This window comes from Ursus arctos, unplaced genomic scaffold, assembly GCF_023065955.2.
Source record: "Ursus arctos isolate Adak ecotype North America unplaced genomic scaffold, UrsArc2.0 scaffold_34, whole genome shotgun sequence".
Taxonomy (NCBI): domain Eukaryota; kingdom Metazoa; phylum Chordata; class Mammalia; order Carnivora; family Ursidae; genus Ursus; species Ursus arctos.
In genome coordinates this window covers 13,077,856-13,100,088 of record NW_026623030.1, presented here as the reverse complement: position 1 = coordinate 13,100,088, position 22,233 = coordinate 13,077,856, and the positions used below count along the sequence as shown (strand labels likewise).

Sequence of the window (22,233 nt, the reverse complement as noted above, 5' to 3'; positions counted from 1 at the left end):
TTCATTGGAGCCTAACAACTAGAAAACATCCTTATCCATGTTCTGAGAGTCTTGAAAGAGCCCTCATGGAAGAACTACTTTGACAAAAGAAGCTACTTTGATAAAAAAGATATATTTCTCTCACTATTTGGCAAGGAGGAGATATTCACCTAAACCAAAACTATGAGCACAGGCTCTAGAGACAGACCCACCATGAGCAAAACAATCAACTTCCCTGAACCTTCCCTGTTTATCTGAAAACAGAAATAGAAATGCTTAACTCATTGATTTAAATGTTACAAATTTTTAACATTTGTAATATAAATAAATAGGACTCAATAGATGTTGATCTCCTGACTTGTCCACATCCCACCCCATTCTAGGATATTCAGAATTACATTGTGTTGCTATTGGAAGGCTGCCTTGGGAAATTCTGTAACAGGGAGAGGGGATTGTCAGCCTCTAGGCCATGACCACCAAAGTCCATCCAAAGGTCCTTGGGTAAGTCCCTAAATCTCAGTTTCCTCCAAATAACTTCATGGAACTGTTGTAAAGATTAGGTGGGATCATTTGATACTGCCCACAAGGTCTGGGTCACAGAAGACGCCCAATAAGTGTTAGTGCTTTTTCCCCGTATGCCCCCCCCATCTATAAAAAATTCCACCTGTAAAACTGACTTTGAGGGCCAGCATGTATATGGTACATGATGAGTATGAAATATAGAATAAAAGTCAAGCTGTTGAAGTGTCAAGCCTTGGCATCTAGCGGGGAGGTCATAATTAAGCAGGTAGGCCCTAAAGGTCAGGGGGGTGGATTTTTCTATACCTTCACATGATAATGTGCCTTAACCATACCCACACAACTTTGGTTTCAGAAAAGAGTTTGGGTCCTGATACATTAATAAAAATCTTAAAACGGGGCCTGAGAAAGAGGTTCCTCTAGTTCTGCCCGTCTTGGTGATGAAATGAAATCTTTTTGGAAATTAACTCTAAGTAGTTGTTGTCTTTTTAAATTTTATTTCATTTTATTTTATTTATTTGAGAGTACGCACGGCCCTGTGCATGAGGGAGAGAGAGAGCACCAGTGGGGTGAGGGGCAGAGGGAGAAGTGGACCCCCCCACCGAGCAAGGAGCCCTATGTGGGACTTGATCCCGGGACTTCTGTATCATGGCCTGAGCAGAAGGCAGACGCTTAACTGACTGAGCCACCCAGGCAACCTATGTAGTTGTTTTCAAATTGTGGTCCCCAGACCAATGGCAACAAAATCATCTGGGAACTTAGAAATGCAAATTCCCAGGCCCCATTTCAGACCTATTGAATCAGAAACTCTGGGAGTGGCCCCAATAATCTGTGTTTTAACAAGCCCTCCAGGGGATTCCGATAAAGGCTATCATTTGAGAACTGCTGCTCTAAGCCTTTTATCTGATTCCCAAATGCACGTGTACATGCTGCCAGCACTCCTGTGTGAAGAAGGTCTCTTTTACCGGGTGGACATTTGCTACATTGTCTTGGGGCTAGATTAGGAAGAAAGTTAAGAAACTACTCTCCACCAACTAAGTGCACGTATGTTTTTCTCCCAAGGTTTGCTTTTGTAAAGCAGGACAAGCTGTAATGCATCTTTTTAGGAGATGGTGATTTCCACACCAGGAAAGAGTAGGTTCCAGGGAGTTCCAAATGTAGAAATCCTCTAAGTGAACACCAGTGCCTGACTCAGTTACATAAAATTAAGCAATGCTCCCAGGTAAACCAAAAGCCCACAGGCTAACTTCATTCTGCAGGGAAGGAGATTTCATTTTGGGAGATTCTTTTTAAAATAGTCATCTATGGGAGGATGGGGTAATTGAGTGATGGGCATTAAGGAGGGCACATGATATGATGAGCACTGGGTGTTATACGCAACTGATGAACTATTGAACACTACATCTGAAACTAATGATGTCCTATATGTTGGCTAATTGAATTTAAATTTTAAAAATAAAAATAAATATAAATAGTTTTAAAAATAAATTAAATAAATTTTTCAGTTCTATAAATGGACCATAATAAGAAGCCACTCTGTTCCCAAATACCCATCTTCCATTTGAGGAAAAAAATTAGCTCTTCTTTGTACTCTTTAAATTACTCTAGTACAATGTATCACTTACTGGCCCCTGGTCACTCAAGTGGCTTAGTCTGTCCTAAAAAGACATTATGCGTTGAAAGTAGAGTTACCTCATGTTTATTAGAGATTTTGAAGTTGAAATCCTCTCCTTTTCTACCTTTTATTCGGGTTGCCAGACCCTATTCTCACCTGTCTTGGCTCCTGTTTCCTAATCCACATCTTGTGCCAACTAACGCTCACCACAGGCATGGTCAGTATCTGTTTAGAATATCTAGAAAACAGGAAACACAGATGTTACATTTTTTAATGTTTTTATTAGTATCAAAGTAATACATTTTAATTTATGGGACTAAATGCAGCTTAATATTACATGTGTTTCGCATCTTTCATGTATGTATCTGTCATCCCCTTTACAAAGTGACCTAGTCACACCCAGAGGAGGTAGGTAGATGCTATAAGCACCAAGGTCCCCATTTTTCAAAGAGAAAAATACACAGTTGAAACAAAATAATTTACCACAATATACACATGAATCATTGGCAATGCCAGAAACTGAATCCAGGACAATCTAGATACTTCATGCCCATTTCATCCACCAGCTTTCAATACTTCCCCTTTATCTTCTCAAATCTCAAAAGTACCACAAACTGCACATGAAACTGAGTCAGCCACATGAAATTCTCCACGTTCCCCTCTTCTCTGCCTCACGTAAGGGCAATATGGAGGGTGTATCAATTAATGTCCTTCCTTCCACAAGAACAAGCCATCCCTTTGCCTTTGAACCATTTGTATGCCTAGAAACCACTCTCAGCTCCATAGCACCTCAGATCCCAGCTCTTTCCTAAACTAGCTTGAAATCAGTCAATACTAACATCATGACTTTTTCTTAACTTCAAAGTTTATGTTACAACATAATTGAGATTTCAAAGGTGGGACTGAAAGAATTTAATTAATTAATTAATTAATTAATTAACTAATTTAAATTATATTTTAAAACTTCTCCCTAGGTTCAACAAGAAATACACTCCTGTCAACTAAATGCATTGAACGCTACCACTCAGAACAGAGACCCCCACCTACCCTAAATTTGGTCAACTTTTGATCACCACTCAAGACACCCCAGAAAGGAAGAGCTGTGGTCACATGAACTCATGGAGAGGAAAATCTTGGGATAATTTTTCCATGTTACAGGAGAGTGTGGCTGCTTTGAGATGGCAGATGCCCCAAGAGGTACATTTGCTTTGTCATGTGACATAGATCAGCCTCTAAGCTCATATGTTCAACATCCACACCATGAGGAAGAGTGGCTTCTGGGAAATGCATTCCAATTGATGAGAGTCACCTGAGTGTGTACTGTGTACTTTGTGCAGTCACACACACACACACAAAATTAACCAAGGGCCAGACTTACATAAAAATAAAGCAAGTATTTACAAATAATTGCCCAAATCATCCATTTGGTCCATAAGCGTTGCTGAGTGCCTAGGATATTCCAGACACAGCAAATGACAAAATAAGTGAAATTTCAAACATGAGGACCTCACAACAGACATGTTAAAGAAAACCAGAAAATTCTCTTGACTCAAGATTATCCACTTTCCCCACTGGCCTGGGGCTGGTGCCTGGGACCCTCCCTTTGGGGTAAGTCCTGCCATCCGCAAGCTTTCCTATCAAAGAGCAAAACACCAGGGCAGGGATCCTATCAAGTTCCCATCTTCAGCCGCAACGCATTCATCAGTTTATCAGATTGATTTTTTGTGGGTGCCAGGAAAAACTTGACAGGGATATGAGAAGAGGGGAAATATTTCTCTTAAAAAAAGATGGGGAGAAGATCATGAAGGAAAAGTGGCACGAACCAGGGAGACCACAACTCTTAAAATAATATTCAAGGATCACAAACTACACTGACACACTGAATCTACCTGAGAAAAACTTGCATCACACGTGGCAGGGCTTCCTTCTTAGTGCACCTTTTCCTGGACATGACTGAGTTGGACTTTCCTTCTGCAGCTCTACTATGTACAGCTGATGATATCACACTGGCGTCAAATACATAAGTTAACAGCAAATTAATGATTTTTCTTCAGTTAGCCTGTAATTACTCCTGTGCACATTTATCAACTGGGCAAAATTTACAACTGGCTGGTTTACCACCAGCTTAACAACACAGAATACAACTAAAGGAGGCAGAGTAAGAAGTCTTGCCTTCCTGAACGCAGCCCACCACAAAAGCAAGGCTCAGGCAAAAAATGCATGGCAGAAAACAGCCACGGACAACAGGATGATGCCATTGATGTTCACCACTGTTCGCCATAAAGGCTTCTCGGAGGTGTCTGTCATCTTCAGCTTCATAGCTTCCTCTTCTTCCTTTGTCATCTTGGGGCCCTGCGGCTGGTCCAAGCCACAAAATAGGTCATAGGCCCGCCTTAAGCATCCTTTTTTCTCCTCAGGAACTTCTGTGTCAGGGGAAATGTAAAAAAAGGATGGTTAGATACAGAAGAAGGAGGCACAAGGAAAGGTTTCAGGGAAGACACCATGAAAAGGAAACATCTGCATTCTGCAGACATTTCCCAATTTTCTTGTTTGCAGGAATGGAAACGGTACAAAATGTTTGAGTGAACTTAATTAATTATAAGACGATGGTAATAGATGGATTCTACATCTTTATGATCAACTAAATTAAGCTTTATCTCTACCAGGCCAATGCAATACATTTTGATTTAGAAAAGTCAGAATCAAACAGAAAATACTAGTCTATGAGAAGAAATGTAAACGATGGGCTGGGAAACTATGACATATGAACGACATGGAAAATCCACCTCCAAAACACATAAACTCATATCTGTTTACCACATCACTGGAAAGCAATGAGACTTGCCTGACTCAGGAGCATATTAGCTGCACCTGAAAGTTCCAAAGCTTTACAATATCCAGCCATGTGGCAATAATTGGTCTGAATACTCCCTGACACAGGGCAGCAACAATGAACATTTCCAGAGCTTAAGATCTGATGTTGCATATCAATATTGCTAAATCAAACCACCCAACTGGCCCTGCCACTCAAAGTGGATGCCCACCGAGGGAACTGATGCTCTCCTCTGAGCCCAGGTGTGGCATTAAAGGTAGACAGACCTGGGTTAGAATCCCAGGTCTATGGCTCACTAGATATGAAATCAAGCCCACTGTGTTTTCAACACCATAGTCAGAGACTACTGCTCTCCACTCCCCCATTTTTAAGAGTCACATTTTATTTTAGAATTGCAAATAGCCTTAAGTAATTAAGCACATACATGTGTCAGAACTGAAACCAAAACTCAGCTTTATGGCTTTGCTAATTCACCTGTCTTATCTTCAAGTGCAGGTAAAATTGGATAATTTTAGGGGGGATTATAAGATTTTATGAGAGAGTGCCCAGTGTGTAATAGATGTCAAGAAGTAATAGTCTCCTTCTATTCGCTTTTCTCTCATGCACATAAGAAAGAGAGGCAAGTCTCCTTGTATCCCTTCACTTCGGCCACTCCACCAAAACAGAATAATGGAGAAGGAGTAACAAAAGGTTGGGCTCACTGACCAGCCCAAGGGAGAAACACATGGTTACTGGGAGGCCTTGAGAAAGTCTCTATATCCCATTTTCCCCATCTGTAAAGTTGGAAGAATTATATTTATATTGTCTACCTTAAGTAAGATATGGCACTAAAATGAATCACTACAGTAAGGTATGAACATAGATGAAAAAAATCTTCAACAAAATATTAGTAAACCAAATCCAGTAATACATGAAAAAAATCATTTACCATGATCAAGTGGGATTTATTCCTGGGATGCAAGGGTGGTTCATTTTTCACAAATCAATCAACATAATACAGCACATCAATAAGAGAAAGAATAAAAACCATATGATCATTTCAATAGATACAGATAAAGCATTTGACAAAGTGCAACATCCATGCATGATAAAACCCTCAACAAGGAAGGTTTAGAGGGAACATATCTCAACATAATAAAGGCCGTATATGAAAAACCCACAGCAAGCATTACAGTCCCCATTACAATGGGGAAAAACTGAGAGCCTTTCTCCTAAGGTCAGGAACAAGACAAGGATGTCCACTCACACCACTTTTACTCAACATAGTATTGACAATTGAAAGATATAAAAAGCATCCAATTGGTAAGGAAGAATTAAAACTTTCACTATTTACAGATGACATGGTACTATACATAGAAAATCCTAAAGACTACACCAAAAAAACTACTAGAACTGATAATGACTTCAGTAAAGTTGTAGAATGCAAAATCAATATACAGAAATCTATTGCATTTCTATACACTAATAATGAAGTAGCAAAAAGAGAAATCAAGAAAACATTTCAATTTCACCAAAAATGATAAAATACCTAGGAATAAAATTAACCAAGGAGGTAAAAGTCCTGTACTGTCAAAACTAGAGCATTGATGAAAGAAATTGAAGACAACACAAAGAAATGGAAAGATATTCCATGCTCATGGATTGGGAGAATAAATACTGTTAAAATGTCCATATTACTCAAAGCAATCCACAGATTTAATGCAATTTCTATCAAAATACCAACAGCATTTTTTTGCAGAACTAGAATAAATAATCTTAAAATTTCTATGGAACAACAAATGACCTCAAATAGTTAAAGCAATCTTGAAAAAGAAGAAAAAAACTGAAGGTATCACAATTCTATATTTTAAGATATACTACAAAGTTGTAGTAATCAAAACATTATGGTATTGGCACAAAAATAGACATATAGATCAATGGAATGGAATAGAAAGCCCAGAAATAAACCCACAATTATATGGACAATTAACCTTCAACAAAGGAGGCATAAATATGGAGTGGGAAAAAAACAGTCTCTTCAACAAATGGTATTGAGAAAACTGGACAGCTACACTCAAAAGAATGAAACTAGACCACTTTCTTAGACCATACACAAAAATAAACTCAAATGAATTAAGGACCTAACTGTGAGAGAAACCTTAAAAATCCTTGAAGAGAGCACAGGCAGTAATTTCTCTGATATCAGCCATAGCAATATTTTTCTAGATATGTCTCCTGAGACAGGGGAAACAAAAGCAAAAATAAACTATTGAGAATACATCAAAATAAAAAGATTCTGCACCACAATCAACAAAACTAAAAGACAGCCTACTGAACGTGAGGAGATATTTGTAAATGACATATCTGATAAAGGGTTAGTATCCAAAACATATGAAGAACTTATACTATTCAACATATAAAAACAAATAATGCAATTTAAAAATGGGCAAAAATATAAACATTTCTCCAAAGAAGAATACAGATGGACAACTGACACATGAAAAGATGCTCAACATCACTCATCATCAGGGAAATGCAAATCAAAAGTATAATAAGATATCACCTCACACCTATCACGATGGCTAAAATCAAAAACACAAGAAACAACAAGTGCTGGTGAGGATGTGGACAAAAAAGAGCTCTCATGCACTACTGGTGGGAATGCAAACTGGTACAGCCACTGTGGAAAAGAGTACAGAGGTTCCTCAAAAAATTAAAAATAGAATTACCATATGATCCAGTAATCACACTACTGGGTTTTTACCCAAAGAATATGAAAATATATATCATAAAGCTATATGACCCTTATATTTGTTGAAGCATTATTTACAATAGCTAATTTATGGAAGCAGCCCAAGTCCATTGATAGATGAATGGATAAAGAAGATGTGATCTATATAGATGATATAGATATAGATAGATATAGATATGCCTTGGAATATTACTCAGCCATAAAAAAAGAATAAAATTTTGCCATTTGCAACAACATGGATGGCGCTAGGGAGTATAATGCTAAGTGAAATAAGTCAGTCTTTTAAATCTATGATACTCTCGCTCAATGTGGAGACACTTTTGGAAGTTGGAGAAGCAGGCAGCATGTTCATGCCTCCTTGCTCCAAGGAAGCAAAAAAGGTCTTTTTCAATACCATGGCCAACTGCCTATGGCTCCAGGTTCCTTCCAGTCTTGAATAAGACCTGCAGAGCCACAGATTTCAGAACTAAAATGTCTTTAGAGACCAAGAGCAGACTGTATCAGAGCTGGGATAATAGGCAAAGCCTCTCCCTTCCTGGACCTCAATTTACACATCTGTAAAACAAGACCATAAGACCAAATGATCTCTAGGGCCCTTTCCAGAGCTAGGATTCTATGATATTTCTAATGGCCATATTCAGAACATATTCTGCTGTATCTGTACTCCCCTTCAGAAGGAGTGATGAGACCTCTAGCCCAGCACTAGAAAGTACCTATGACCTTGTGCTCCCACACCTTGGCACACCACACATCTCCACAACCATCCTCCATGCGTGCTCCAGTCCCATGTGAGGAGAAAAAGTTCCAACACACAAGCTGAGGAAAGCTTTTCTCCATGATGAGGATAAATCTCACTGACTAAGCATTATCTCATTGGACTTCAGAGAAATTTGATTTTCTAAATCTTATGTGGCTATAAGACCCCCAAGAGCCTCTCACCTATCTCCCTAATGTCACTAGACTGACCATAGCTTAGGTTCCATCTGCTTTCAGTTCACAGGCTCCGACTCTTTCCTTCTCCCTGGCCATGCCCCAGATCAAGTCAGGGTGGCAAATATGCCACTCATACTTACTGAGCACTGTGCGTTATGAGGTATAAGGAGGCTGGGGTGATGCTGCACTTATCTCTTCCTCTTGACCAGGCGTCAGAGTGAACTTCCCAAAACCCATTTATCCATCTCATCCCCCACCTCACTCATTACTCCCTTCTAAAGAGAGATCTGAGCTTTGAGGTAGGCATTTTGTAAAGACTTCAGTAAGGTGGCCTTTCTGTTGGAGGAGTAACTTTTTAGGGCTTGGGATAGGCTCTGAATCACAAATCACCTATTTCAATGGTCTCCTCTGGGGTTTCTTGAATGTCCTCCTCTTCTGCATCCAAGTCAATACGCTCCTCTTTGCTGTTGCGCAGGCTCCAACACAGGCGGTAGAGCTGTGGAGAAAGCAAAACAGGTTGGCAGAAAGTTCCAAATAGCGTCTTATGCCAAAAAGTTGAGAGAAAAAAAGAGATGTGCATCAAGAAAGGAAAAGGTGCATAACTTCCCGAAAGGTGTCAGTGGATGGCTAGTTATTGTTCTAGCACACAGTGGACATCGGAGGCACCCCTTTTAAGACATTCATTTGGCCAGGGTTTGCTGAATGAAACTCATTAAAAAATGAAAACAACAACAACAAAAAAGAAGTACTGTGATCTCTCAGTACCGACCAAAATATAGATAAGTTTCCATCCACGTTATGTCTAATAAGTTGGGCACTTCAGTGTAAGTTAACACGTGAATATACAAGCCCTTATAATATTCAAAGACTAAGAGACCACCTTGAATAAAGAAATGTCTGTCTTGAATGAATGAACTCTTCTTGCATATGATAACTAAATTTATTCCTCTTAGCACTGGTGCTAAGAAAAAAGACTAAATGCCTATTTCTCCAGACCAGCAGTATAAGAACAGAGTTTTGCACTATGTGTTTGTCACATTATAAGAAGATAACCTGTAGAATCATGAACCATATTAGAATAGAGTAGTGCTGGAAACAGTTTCTATGGACATGAAACCAGAAACTTGAAGAAGTCTGAAAGTCAATGAAATGTATTCATTCCAACTATGCCCTCTTTGGTGACTATCTTGTCTTCTCTACTTCAAGAGGAATCATGGGTGGGGTGCCTCAGTGGCTCAGTCGTTAAGCGTCTGTCTGCCTTCGACTCAGGTCATGATCCTAGGGTCCTGGGATCAAGCCCCGTGTCCGGCTCCCTGCTCAGCGAGGAGCCTGCTTCTCCCTCTCCCACTCCCCCTGCTTGTGTTCCCTCCCTCCCACTCTCTCTCTCTGTCTCTGTCAAACAAATAAATAAAATCTTCTAAAAAAATGAAAGGAAGAATCATGGAGCTAAATGTGTTTAGGGCTGCAAACACTGAGACATCAGGAAGCATTTAATACAACACACAGAAGCTTATTGACGGATTCAGCCAAGAAACATAATGGTGGTTCTTCTGCTATAAAAGCAGTCTTTGTTTGACATTAAGATTAGTCACAGCTTTGACAATTTGACAATGAGGTTGAAGGTCTTTTAGGGATTCCCTAAGTCCCTGTATTTGTGTATGCATGAGTAAAAAGTTAAAAAAAAAACCCTTTCTCTTTCTCTATAGACAAATATGATCTTGGGTTAACTCTAGCTCTGTTCCTTGGAAACCTGAAAAAGGTAAAGTATTAGCTGTGTTGGATTACCTGATTATACTGCTCAGGGCAAAAATGACCTGTAATTGCAAATCTTCATCTGCATTGGGAGAGCTATGGGTGACATCTAGAGTTAAAGAAGAGTATTCGCCATTTTTGGAGTCTTGACTCAACTGGATTTTGATATTGTTTGAAATTTCTCAAATTATATGGGTAATTGTTTGGAGGGTTAATTGGGGAAAAAATTAAGGGTATATCATGCTCCAGATTTCCCTGAGTGTGTTTTTTTGTAACTAAGTATGTCCCTTGCTGGGACCCCTGGAAGTTATGCCGTGGGACTACTAGAAGAAATCTAAGTTTCTATTTGAGACATGAGCATCTAAACCAGGCTAGCCCCTATGCTTACCCTTGTGATCTCATTCCCTTGCACCTGTGCTGTCACTTGGGGAGCAGGATCCAGAGACTAGCCCCTGGACTGAAATATGAACTACTGTGAGGACTCCTGCTGAAGACACACACTCGATACCACTTTGCTGGCACACCGTGTTTTCCGGCCTGTGTCTTTCTATGTAAAACCAATGGCAAGCGTGGACTGTTTTAGTCACATGAGTGTGAGATGTCTAATTGAGCAAAGGGCAACAAGGTGGGTGTTGCACCATGAGCATGAAACAAGGGCAGGATACATCCCCCAAAATGGATACTCACATGCACATCTGGAATTGGCTTGGTGAAGAGAGAGACAACCACAATGATGATGACAGAAATGACAAAGAGGATGATGGCAAAGTACAGGTAGTGCACACCACAGATAATCGTGGGACAGTTGCTGGGCTGCATGCAGCTCCCAGTTCCATAGGCAAATTCAGTCACCATACGGGACACCCCAATCAGAAATCCGATGATCAGTCCCCAAAAGGCTCCCTGTGAAAGAAAACCCTGGGTTAATTAACCCCAAACACACAAAACAGCAGGGCATTCCTGGGAGACAGAGGCAAAGGGATAAAAATGAGACAAATGATAGCTTCGGGCTTTTGAAGCCAGGACACTGGCGTTCAGAATATGGCTAGGAGTGCGATGTCAGGCCCAAGCCTTCAAAGGGTGTGTTTATCATGTTTCAGTGACATGATTTTACCTGGGTCATAAAACAAGATTCATAATATAATAGGGTACAGTGCCTAATAACTGGAGTCGAGTGTCAACCCAAAGTCTTAATTCCAAAAATTCATTTCTAATTTTAAAAATAATTTGAATCTCCTCCTGTAGCTACTATCACCATCAGCCTCCAGACTGAGGCACATTCAGAGGTAATGTAATTACTTGTGAAGTAAGTTCTCCTGGAAGACATTGGAAAACAAACGGGGACTTTTGGAGATGGAAGAGAAAGGAATGTTTCCATCAAAATATAAATACTACTTTCATCATTAGCCCCTTTTATAGATCCAAAGTCCCTGTTTTTAATTTGAGAACATAAAATTATACTATGTGTCTTTATATTAAGTTTTGGGTTTGCATATTAGAAATATGGAAAGCCTATAAGAGACAATACCGGGGTATAATTTTTCAGAGATTTTTTTTAACCCTTTCCTTTCCTTTCCTTTCCTTTCCTTTCCTTTCCTTTCCTTTCCTTTCCTTTCCTTTCCCTTCCCTTCCTTCTTGCTTCCTTTTTGGTCAGTCCTCACCTAGAGAACCAGGTCTGACCACATTTTAAAAGGACCAGTGACAAAGTACAGTGAGCTCATAGAAGGGTGGGAAAAAAGAGCCTTCACGTCAAATGTTGATCCTTGAACTTTCCTAGCCTTGGGTACTCCTGCACTTTAAATCCCAGGTGTACTCCATTATTGTCATGTGTATTTATGTCCTAGGTCTTTGCACAGGTCACTGTCTATCCAGGAGAGCACAATCTCTTCCCTTCCAGGTAACCTTGTTCTAACTTCAATGTCCCATCATCCTCCCAAGACAGAATTGGGTGGGACCATCCTCTTTGCTGTGACTGCACTGTAGACACACCTCCATGCCAGCACCAATCCACTGCTATGGAATCACTCAGTCACTTCTCAGTCTCTCCATGTAAACTGGGAATTTGCTCAGAGAAGGAACTGGATTTATTCCCTTTGTGTTGCCAGTACCTAGCCCTATGTCTGGCATATGGAAGTATCTGATAGATAAAAAGATTGATAGATAGGCAGATAGATGATAGATAGATAGATAGATAGATAGATAATATATAGATAAGGAAAAAATGTTCCCCATTCATTCCCCATACACTTATTCATTCAAAAAATTATTTTTTTTACTTTAGTTTGTATGAATAGTATTGATAAAATCTGCTATAAAACTTTCCTTCTCTTTTGGTTTTTTGTTTTGCTTTTTCTTTCTTCTTCTTCTTCTTCTTCTTCTTCTTCTTCTTCTTCTTCTTCTTCTTCTTCTTCTTCTTCTTCTTCTTTTCTTTATTTAAATTCAATTAGCAGGATGCCTGGGTGGCTCAGTTGGTTAAGCATCTGCCTTTGGCTCAGGTCATGATCCCAGGGTCCTGGGATTGAGTCCTGCATGGGGCTCCTCACTCAGCAGGGAGCCTGCTTCTCTGCCTGCCTGTTCTGCCTGCTCTGCCTGCCACTCCCCTTGCTTGTGCTCTCTCTCTCTCTCTCTCTGACAAATAAATAAATAAAAACCTTTAAAATAAATAAATAAATTCAATTAGCCAACACATAGTCCTTCTCTTTTGGCAATTAGCCTCTTCCTGTTCCTTTAATCTTTTTCTCAAGAGGCTCTTGAAAAATCTGGGAAATTTTGATATTTTCCTCAAGCCTTAGAGTCATCCCATACCAAACACATTCCCTGACCAGTCCGGAGAATCACTTTACAGTCTCCACGTGCTACTCTCCAGAGACTCTAGCAATGGCTTCGCACCCTCAGCCCTGTGACATTCGGGTTGGATAATTCTTTGGGGGGTGGCAGTGAATGTGGGGGAAGCTGTCTTGTGCATTGTAGAATATTTAACAGCATCCCTGGCCTCCACCCACTAGATACTAATAGAATTTTCTGAATCATAGCAATCAAAAATGTTGCCAGACATCACCAAAAGTACCCCGGGGAAAGGGCAAAATCAGCCCCAGTTGAGAACCACTACACTCTATCCCAATTCATAGCCTTATTTTTTTGAATGCCACAGTTCTTTGTTGAATTGAATCTGTTTTTAGTCCACAGCAATACCCAGCTGGGCTTTTAGCCACACTTTACTAACTTGTATTTTAGAAATCTCTCAGCTTCTGCCAATCCCTATTGAAATATATCCTAAGAGTCTACCCATTTCTCTAACCTGTCATGATCACTTGCAGGTTTAATTCTGATCTCTCAAGGGTATTTATCTGTGCGTGCAATTTTGTGTTACCAGCAAATCTGGACTATGTTCCTGACGGCAAATGTTGAATGAAGAAAAGTCCATGTAATTTTGCATTTCAAAGCTGGATCACTCCAGTGAGATGTTTCCGGAGCATATATTTATTTCTGTCCTATTGGGAGAAAGGGGTTGTCTCTAACCAAAAATATGTCACCATTTATACTGCTTCGGACAATAAGCTACATGGTCAGCACCCCCACTCCATCCCAGTCTTCCCTGGTGTATAGATGGTTTGATAGAGACAGGGAACACCCTACTCAGAAGGCATATCCAAAGGCATCCTTTTCATGGTGCTTCAAAACCTATAACAGCACCCCAATGAAAACCCAAACTCTTTAGCCTGGCTTTCAAAGGAGCCATTCCTAATTTAACTTTAACCTGCCTTTCTAGCGTGTCTTCCATTATCCATACACACAAACTCCCTCTGGAGCCGGGTGAGATGACTCTCAAGCCCCGCACTTCTGCCTCCAAGTTCTGGTGCTGTTCTCTGCTTTGACTGCCCTCTCTTCCCTCTCAGCTTCAGCCTGTGAATCCTTTCTGTGAATCCTCCTCATGTTCTGTGCCACGTTTTATCCCTCAATTATTATCTACCTTATGTTGTTTTGCATATAAATTGCTTGAGCACTAGGGCATCATCCTTCACTGGGCCTTGAGAGGTACTGGCTGGAAAGCCAAGCTCACTGCAGAACCACTGGAGGGAGCCTGTGTTAGGACTCGCTCTGGAGCTGCTCACCCAGGGGTTACAAACTTCCTGGCTTGTGCCATGTTATCAGGTCAAAACCACCCAGATTGGATGGAAAATGTACATCATTAGTTGGGAATGAGTTCGGAACCTGCAGCAAGGAGGAGAGGGGAATCCAAAAGAATGTGAACCCAGGAGAGGCCCTGAAGGCTTTCCCATACAAACCTTCAGCGGCACATCTATTCCTGCTCGAGATCTCTGAGAAACAGAATCCCTCCCGTACAGAATACGCAGCTCCAGGTGGGAATTTCTGTGTCAGAGTGGCTTTTCAGGACATGCATAAATGATACCTACCGGCTCAGTGACTCTCTTCCAGAAAACAGCAAGCAGGAAGACAGCTGCAATGGGTGGTCCCAAGTAACTGGTAATAGACTGGATGTAATCGAAGAGCTGCCCACTTTGTGCTGACTGCACAATGGGCACCCAGGCAATGCTGATGCCTATCAGCACGAGGATGAACAACCTGAAATCGAAGCCCCCAATACAGTGTCAATAAATGGCTCTATATGAATAAATATATATTACTATGTGTCAGATGTGTGTGTGTGTATAATATATATATGTGTGTGTGTGTATATATAACTAGTAAATATATACAAATAAATGTATATATTTATATGTGTGTATATAATTTCATTTATTATATGTTATATATACATGGTGTGTGTGTGTGTGTGTGTGTGTGTGTGTAATATTACCACAGCAAGGAAAAATAATTAGCAAATTTATTCTTGAGGCTTTTGTTCCCTCTGTATTCTGCCTCTTTGAGAAAGTCATCTGTGCCTGTGAATAAGTGAAATGCACTTGACTAACCTAAACCAGTCAGTGCCATAAGAGAGTCACACTTTGACAAGTAGTAGAGTGTAGGAACAAGGGTGTGGATTTGGGAGCCAAAGAGTCCTGGATTCAAATGTTTCTTTTCTCTGTGCGACATAGGACACCTTGCTTAACCTCTCTGAGTCTCAATTTCTCCATCTGTAAAGTGGGAATAATATGACTGACCTTACAATTTTGGAATAAGGATCAGCTATAGTAAAACACTTAGCAACCAGTAGGTACTCAATAGATAGTAAAAGCCATAATTTTTATTTTATTTTCTTCTCCTCCTCCTTCTCCTCCTCTTCTTCATAATAAAGTGAAAACCACAATCAAAAACAGTTTGTAAAGGAACAGTCTAGAAAGAAAGGGATACTACCAAGTATTTCCAGCTTTCCTCTTAAATTTCACTTCAAGTCTTGAAAAGATTGGAGGGTTCCCTTAAAAGCTCCTCTTACTTGTGCTCTTGATTTAATTAGAAAGAAGGCTATGATTCCCTTACCTCACTTACATGAATTTAAGGCAAAAGAGTCTTAAACTAATCTTTGCAAAGCAGTGTTTTCACTCATATATTTCTCCCTCTGGAATGCCCTTCCCACTGCCCCCATTTACCCAAATCTTACCCACCAATTTGGCCTCAGCTCGGGCCTCCCTCTTCGAGGAGCTTTCCCCAACTACTGCATGCCATGCTCACCTCTCCCTTCTCTGAGCCCTTGTTTGCTCTTATAGTCCCCCTAGCAAAGGCTGGGATTGTTTCCTGTAAGCTCATCTAGGGAAGGGATAAGATCCAAGGGCAGCAGTCATGGGATGTACAAAAGTGTGAGTCCCAACAATCTCAGAGCCAAGGGGACCAGACCTGAGCAAAGCAACAAAATGGTTCTCTTCTCACGTTGCATCTCGAGCCTTATAGATAAAAGGGGAAAAACAGTAAAGTCCTTTCTAAGGGAAAAACCAGTCAGGGTGATGGTGCTGCTTTCTCTGAAGCAAAGTAGTAGACTCAGGCCTGGTCAGATCTCCCCTGGGTTCCAGGTGTCTCATCACCTGACAGTGACCTGTCATTTTCCTTTCCCTTCCTTTGCCCTAATCTTATTGATGAGACCTATGATGTGGCAGCCCATACGCCTCCCTCACTCACTGTGAAACTTTCCCTTGACTGACATCACAGGGACTTGGTCTCCCTGCTCTGAGGAAGTTGACCTGCCATAGCCTCACAAAGAGACATAGCAGAGGTTTAGTTAGTCCTCTATCCAAAGCATCTGCTCTATGGATAGTCAAGATTATGAGCACCTCTGGCCCATGTATCAACCCTTCTGGCTTTCAGTATTCTGTTGTGTCCATTATCCCATTTGGCAATAACAAATGCACATATAACATGGTGTTTTAGACTTTACAGAGCACGTTCTCAAGCACAGTATCACTTAATCCTCACAATGGTCATGCAAAATGTTGCAGCAAAGGGTCAAGGCATCAGGGGCATTGGGCCTTGAAGATGACCCATGTGAAGAGCTACAGTGTAGAGGGCTGAGAAGGGCCTCATGGGGCAGTATAAAGGACCTTGGACAAAGACTCACTTGGCCTGAGTTCCAGTCCTGGCTCTGCCACTGTCCAGACTACCTTGATTTAGGGAAGACGAGGCTCCTTTTGGGTGCCTGGGTGGCTCAGTTGGTTAAGTGTCTGCCTTCAGCTCAGGTCATGATCCCAGAGTCCTGGGATCGAGCCCCACATCAGGCTCCCTGCTCCGTGAGGAGTCTGCTTCTCCCTCTGCCTCCCTCTCTCCCTCATGAATAAATAAAGAAAATATTAAAAAAAAAAAAAAAGATGAGCCTCCTTTCGTCTGTTAATAAACTGAGGGAAGATCGGTAGGAGAAGGAAGGGAAGAATGAAGGGGGGTGGTAAACAGAAGCGGGAATGAACCACGAGAGACTATGGACTCTGGGAAACAAACTGAGGGCCTCAGAGGGGAGTGGGGTTGGGGATTGGGATAGGCCGGTGATGGGTATTAAGGAGGGAACATATTGCATGGAGCACTGGGTGTTATACGCAAACAATGAATCATGGAACACTACATCAAAAACTAAGGATGTACTGTATGGTGACTAACATAACATAATAAAAAATTATTATTAAAAAAAATAAAATAAACTGAGGGTTAGATTATTTCTGATGTCATATCTTAGTCCAGACAGGCATTGTTTGATGATCTTCAATTTAAAGTTAAATGCCACTGAAGTGCAAATATAACTAGCCACAGAGGTTACTCCCATTCTACCCAGGCATCTACCAGTCTTCTCTACCTTGAGGGGTAGCACAGATCATTCAAGGTTTCGTGGTGGGTGGCAAGGAGAAGCTGCACTTACCTTCCTGCAATCATGAGCTCTTTCTCAGATGCTCCCTTCCGGATCTTGGTGTAGATGTCCATGGTGAAGAGGGTGCTGGCACTATTGAAGATGGAGGTTAAGGAACTCATGAGAGAGGCCAACATGACTGACAGCATCAGGCCTCGCAGTCCTGAAAGAGAAGGAGGTTCTGAGTGGCACACACAGTGAGTCAGCTCTTTTGTACTTGGAAATTGTGAGTACTCAAGGTTTGTTTGCCTTCTGAAACCATGCCAGGTTCTCCAACTTCTCTCTCCAGAAAGACTAGATATTTCAAGGAACGGACTGTGGCTTTAAATTATATTGTAAGCCCAAAGCAGTCAACAAAGAGATAAGGACAAAATATATATGAGGTAAATACTTTGCAAACGAATGATGATGATGATGGTGGTGGTGGTGGTGATGGGGGTGATGGTGGTTAATGGTGATGGTGGTGATGATGTGTGTGTGATTCCATCTAAGAGGAGTTTTATAATGTCTTCTACTTAAAAAATTCATGGTATAGCAGAAAGATTCAAACTAGGATTCAAAAGATGAGATTTTCAAAAAAGTGAAAAGTCCATAGAATGGAAGGAAATACTTGCAGTTCATATATCTAATAAGGGTCTAGTATGCAGAATATATAAAGAACATATATAACTGAATAATAAAAAAGATAAATACTCCAATTAAAAAGAGGTAAAGAACTTGAATTGAAACTTCTCCAAAGAAGATAAACAAGTGGCTAAATCACATGAAAAGATGCTCAACATCAGGCAGATTCAAACCAAAACCACAATAAAATACTACTGTATACTTACTAGGGTGGCTATAATGAAAGAAAGAAAGAAAGAAAGAAAGAAAGAAAGAAAGAAAGAAAGAGAAGAGAGAGAGAGAGAGAGAGAGAGAGAGAGAGAGAAGAAAGAAAGAAAGAAAGAAAGAAAGAAAGAAAGAAAGAAAGAAAGAAAGAAAGAAAGAAAGAACAGATAACAACAAGTGTGGGTGAAGATGTGGAGAAATAGAAACTCTCATACATTGTCGGCAGTAATGCAAAAAGGCACTGCCACTGTGGCAAATAGTCTAGCAGTTTCTCAAATTAAACACGCAGTTACCATGTGACCCATTAATTTCACTCCTAGGTACCTGCTCAAAAGAAATAAAAACATGTGTTCACATAAAAACTTGAACATGAGGGGCGCCTGGATGGCTCAGTTGGTTGAGCATCTGACTCTTGATTTTGGCTCAGATCATGATCCCAGAGTCATGAGATTGAGCCCGTCATTGGGCTCTGTGCTCAGTGGGGAGTTGGCTTAGGATTTTCTCTCTCCTTCTTCCTCTGCCCCTCCTTCACTCTATCTCCCTCTAAAATAAATAAATAAATCTTTTTTAAAAAATCTCAAACATGAATGTTCATAGTAGTATTATTTATAATAGCCAAAAAGTAGAAACAACACAATGTCCATCAACTGATAAATGGATAAACAAAGTGTGATATATCCATGCAATGGAATATTATTTATCAATAAAATAGGATGAAGTACTAATGCATGCTACAATGTGGATAAACCTTGAAAACATTCTGCTAAGTGAAATAAGGCAGACACAAAGGACCACTATTGTATAATCCCATTTATGTTAAATGCTCAGAGTAAGCAAATCCATAGAGACAGGGAGTAGATCAAGGGTTGCCTAGGGCTAAGGGGGATGGGGTAAAAAATGGGATGATTGTTAATGGGTACAGGATTTCTTTTGGAGATGACAGAAGTTTTCTAAAATTATGGTGATGGTTGCACACTTCTGAATATACTAACAAATAATTGAATTGTATGTATGAATCCTATGCATGTGAATTATAGCTCAATAAAGTTGTCAGTAGAAAAAAACTCTGACCCTAAGCAAGTTATGCCAACCCCTAGGCCTCATCTCTTGGTGTGTTGAATGGGGATAATACTACACCTGCCCAAATCAGAATAAGGGATTGTTCTTTTAAAATTTCTCCCAATCATGGCCAGCATGGTTGACTATAACCTCTATTACTTCTTCCATACCAAGGAGAGCATAAAGTTGTCCCTGCTAGGCTGGAAGGCCAGGTCATGCTGAGGGCCCATCATGGAGAGTAGTCTTAGAAGTAAAAGTAACCTTAGGGGTCACGTAGGCTTACCATCCATAGAATCCCTTCTTTTGCCCAAATACTCCAGCAACGGGAAATCCACAACCACGCAGGGAGTCTGCTCCCTCATGGACAGTCCTAACTAGGCTGATATCTGCCTCTTAATAGCCTCAGACACAGTCCTTATGTTACCCAACAGAAGAGGTCTCACTGTTCAACCACTTTACCATTTTTCATATATTCAAAGATAATTCATGTCCTCTTGAACTCTCTCTTCTCCACACTAAAGACCCTCAGTTTCTTACAATATTCTTTACAATTGGGTTTGGGAGACCCAAATATACAGAAGTCTACATATTACCTCTATTAAACTTTAGCTTATTAGATTTGAGTCAACATTCCCACCTGTTGAGATCTTTTTGGAACATGATTCTATCATTCCTCTAGGTTTTGTATCTGTAAATAATTTTATAGTTTTGTTTTCATCTACAGCCTTGCAAGAAGAAAAATAAAGGCTGCCTGCTTCAATTATTTTGTCATTTGTTGGGAGTTTTTTAATGGTTCCTCCTGAGTTTGTACCACATAGACCATAGACTATTGGAGCTATAGAAGGACTTATAAAGATCCTCTAGTCCAGGGGCACCTGGGTGGCTCAGTTGGTTGGGTGTCTGCCTTCAGCTCAGGTCATGATCCCAGGGTCCTGGGATCAAGGCCACATAGGGCTCTCTGCTCAGCAGGGAGCCTGCTTCTCCCTCTGCCTGCCTCTCTGCCTACTTGTGATCTCTCTCTCTCTCTCTCTCTCTCTCTCTCTCTCTCTGTCAAATAAATAAATCTTTAAAAAAAAAAAAGATCCTCTAGTCCAATTCCCTCACTTTTCAGTTGGCAAAACAGAGGTCCATTTCAAGGAGTTAGTAGGTAAGGCTTCGAGCCTAGCTCTGACATTTGTTCAGGGTACTTCAGTTAATTGTAAAGCTGGGATAAACTCTCCCCTTTGTACTACACTCCTATCAAACTCTCTTATTCACTCGATAAGTATTTGTTCAACATAATTTTACAGTGGCTCTGGCAAGAAATAATGGTATATCAGTGTAGGGTGATAGAGGTAAAAATAGAAAGAGATAGATGAATATAAGAGATATTTAGGAGGCAAAAGGGACAGAATTTAGTGATAGATTGGTGGGGCAACATTTACTAACCAAGTGGAAGAGGCTGAATCTTCAAATGAGACAAAAAGCAGCCTAAAGGATGGAGATAAAAAAAGACAAATAGGAGAGTATAGTATTATGGAATCCAAGAGAAGAGATAACTAAAGAAAGATGAGTGATCAGTAATGATGAATGCTACTGAGGGGTCAAGTAAGATGAGGAAGGGAAAATATTAATTTAATCTAGCACGGAGAGTCATCGGAAAATTGAGTGTTTACAGAAGTCAGACTCCACCTGAAGGTGAGGGAATGGCAATGATACATGTAAACATAGCATTTTGTTGTCTTGCATGTCATGTTCTGTCATGGACAGTTCACTCTAGTACAGTGTTCAGAGCTACAATTCTCACCCACGGTCGGTCCATCTAAAGAAATATGAACAGGGACAACTGGCTGGTTCTGGGTGGAGCATGCAACTCTTGATCTCAGGGTTGTGAATTCAAGCCCCACGATGGGTGCAGAAATTACTTTTTAAAAAAATTTTTAGGGGAACCTGGGTGTCTCAGTTGATTCCTTGGTTTTCTTTCTTTCTTTTTATTTTGTATTTATTTATTTATTTATTTATTTATTTATTTATTTATTTATTATAATTTTTATTTTGTTATATTAGTGACCATACAGTACATCCCCAGTTTTTGATGCAATGTTCCATGATTCATTACTTGCATATAACACCCAGTGCACCATGCAATATGCGCCCTCCTTAATACCCATCACCAGCCCATCCCAATCCCCCACCTCTCTCCCCTCTGAAGCCCTCAGTTTGTTTCCCAGAGTCCACAGTCTCTCATGGTTCATTCCCCCTTCTGTTTACCCCCCCCTTCATTCTTCCCTTCCTTCTCCTACCGATCTTCCTGTATGATTTTTTTATAATAATATTTTTTTAATATGTTAGTCACCATACAGTACATCCCTGGCTTTTGATGTAAAGTTCCATGATTCATTATTCGCATATAACACCCAGTGCACCATGCAATACGTGCCCTCCTTACTACCCATCACCAGCCTATCCCATTCCCCCACCCCCCTCCCCTCTGAAGCCCTCGGTTTGTTTCTCAGAGTCCATAGTCTCTCATGCTTCATTCCCCCTTCTGATTACCCACTCTTTCTTTATCCCTTTCTTGATTTCTTGGTTTTGCCTCAGGTCATGATCTCAGGGTCCCGGGATGAAGCCCAGCGTCGTCCTATGCACTCAGCAGGGAGTCGGCTTCAAGATTGTCTCTCTCTCTCTCTGCCCCTCCCCACTCACTCATGCTCTCTCTCTCT

General features: G+C 40.6%; 1 protein-coding gene across 1 annotated transcript in view; it reads right to left on the bottom strand.

Annotated features, from left to right (window-relative positions):
• Positions 1-2,429: 2,429 nt before the first annotated feature.
• Positions 2,430-22,233, bottom strand: part of SLC5A1 (solute carrier family 5 member 1) — a 62,422-nt gene continuing 42,618 nt past the window's right edge. Inside the window, exons 11-15 of the mRNA XM_026484901.4 lie at positions 17,657-17,807; positions 14,778-14,946; positions 11,050-11,265; positions 9,001-9,106; positions 2,430-4,536 (exon numbers count right to left, since the gene is read on the bottom strand). Coding sequence (XP_026340686.2) covers positions 4,319-4,536; positions 9,001-9,106; positions 11,050-11,265; positions 14,778-14,946; positions 17,657-17,807 — 860 coding nt within the window. The 3' untranslated portion in view covers positions 2,430-4,318. The remainder of the gene's footprint in view (positions 4,537-9,000; positions 9,107-11,049; positions 11,266-14,777; positions 14,947-17,656; positions 17,808-22,233) is intronic.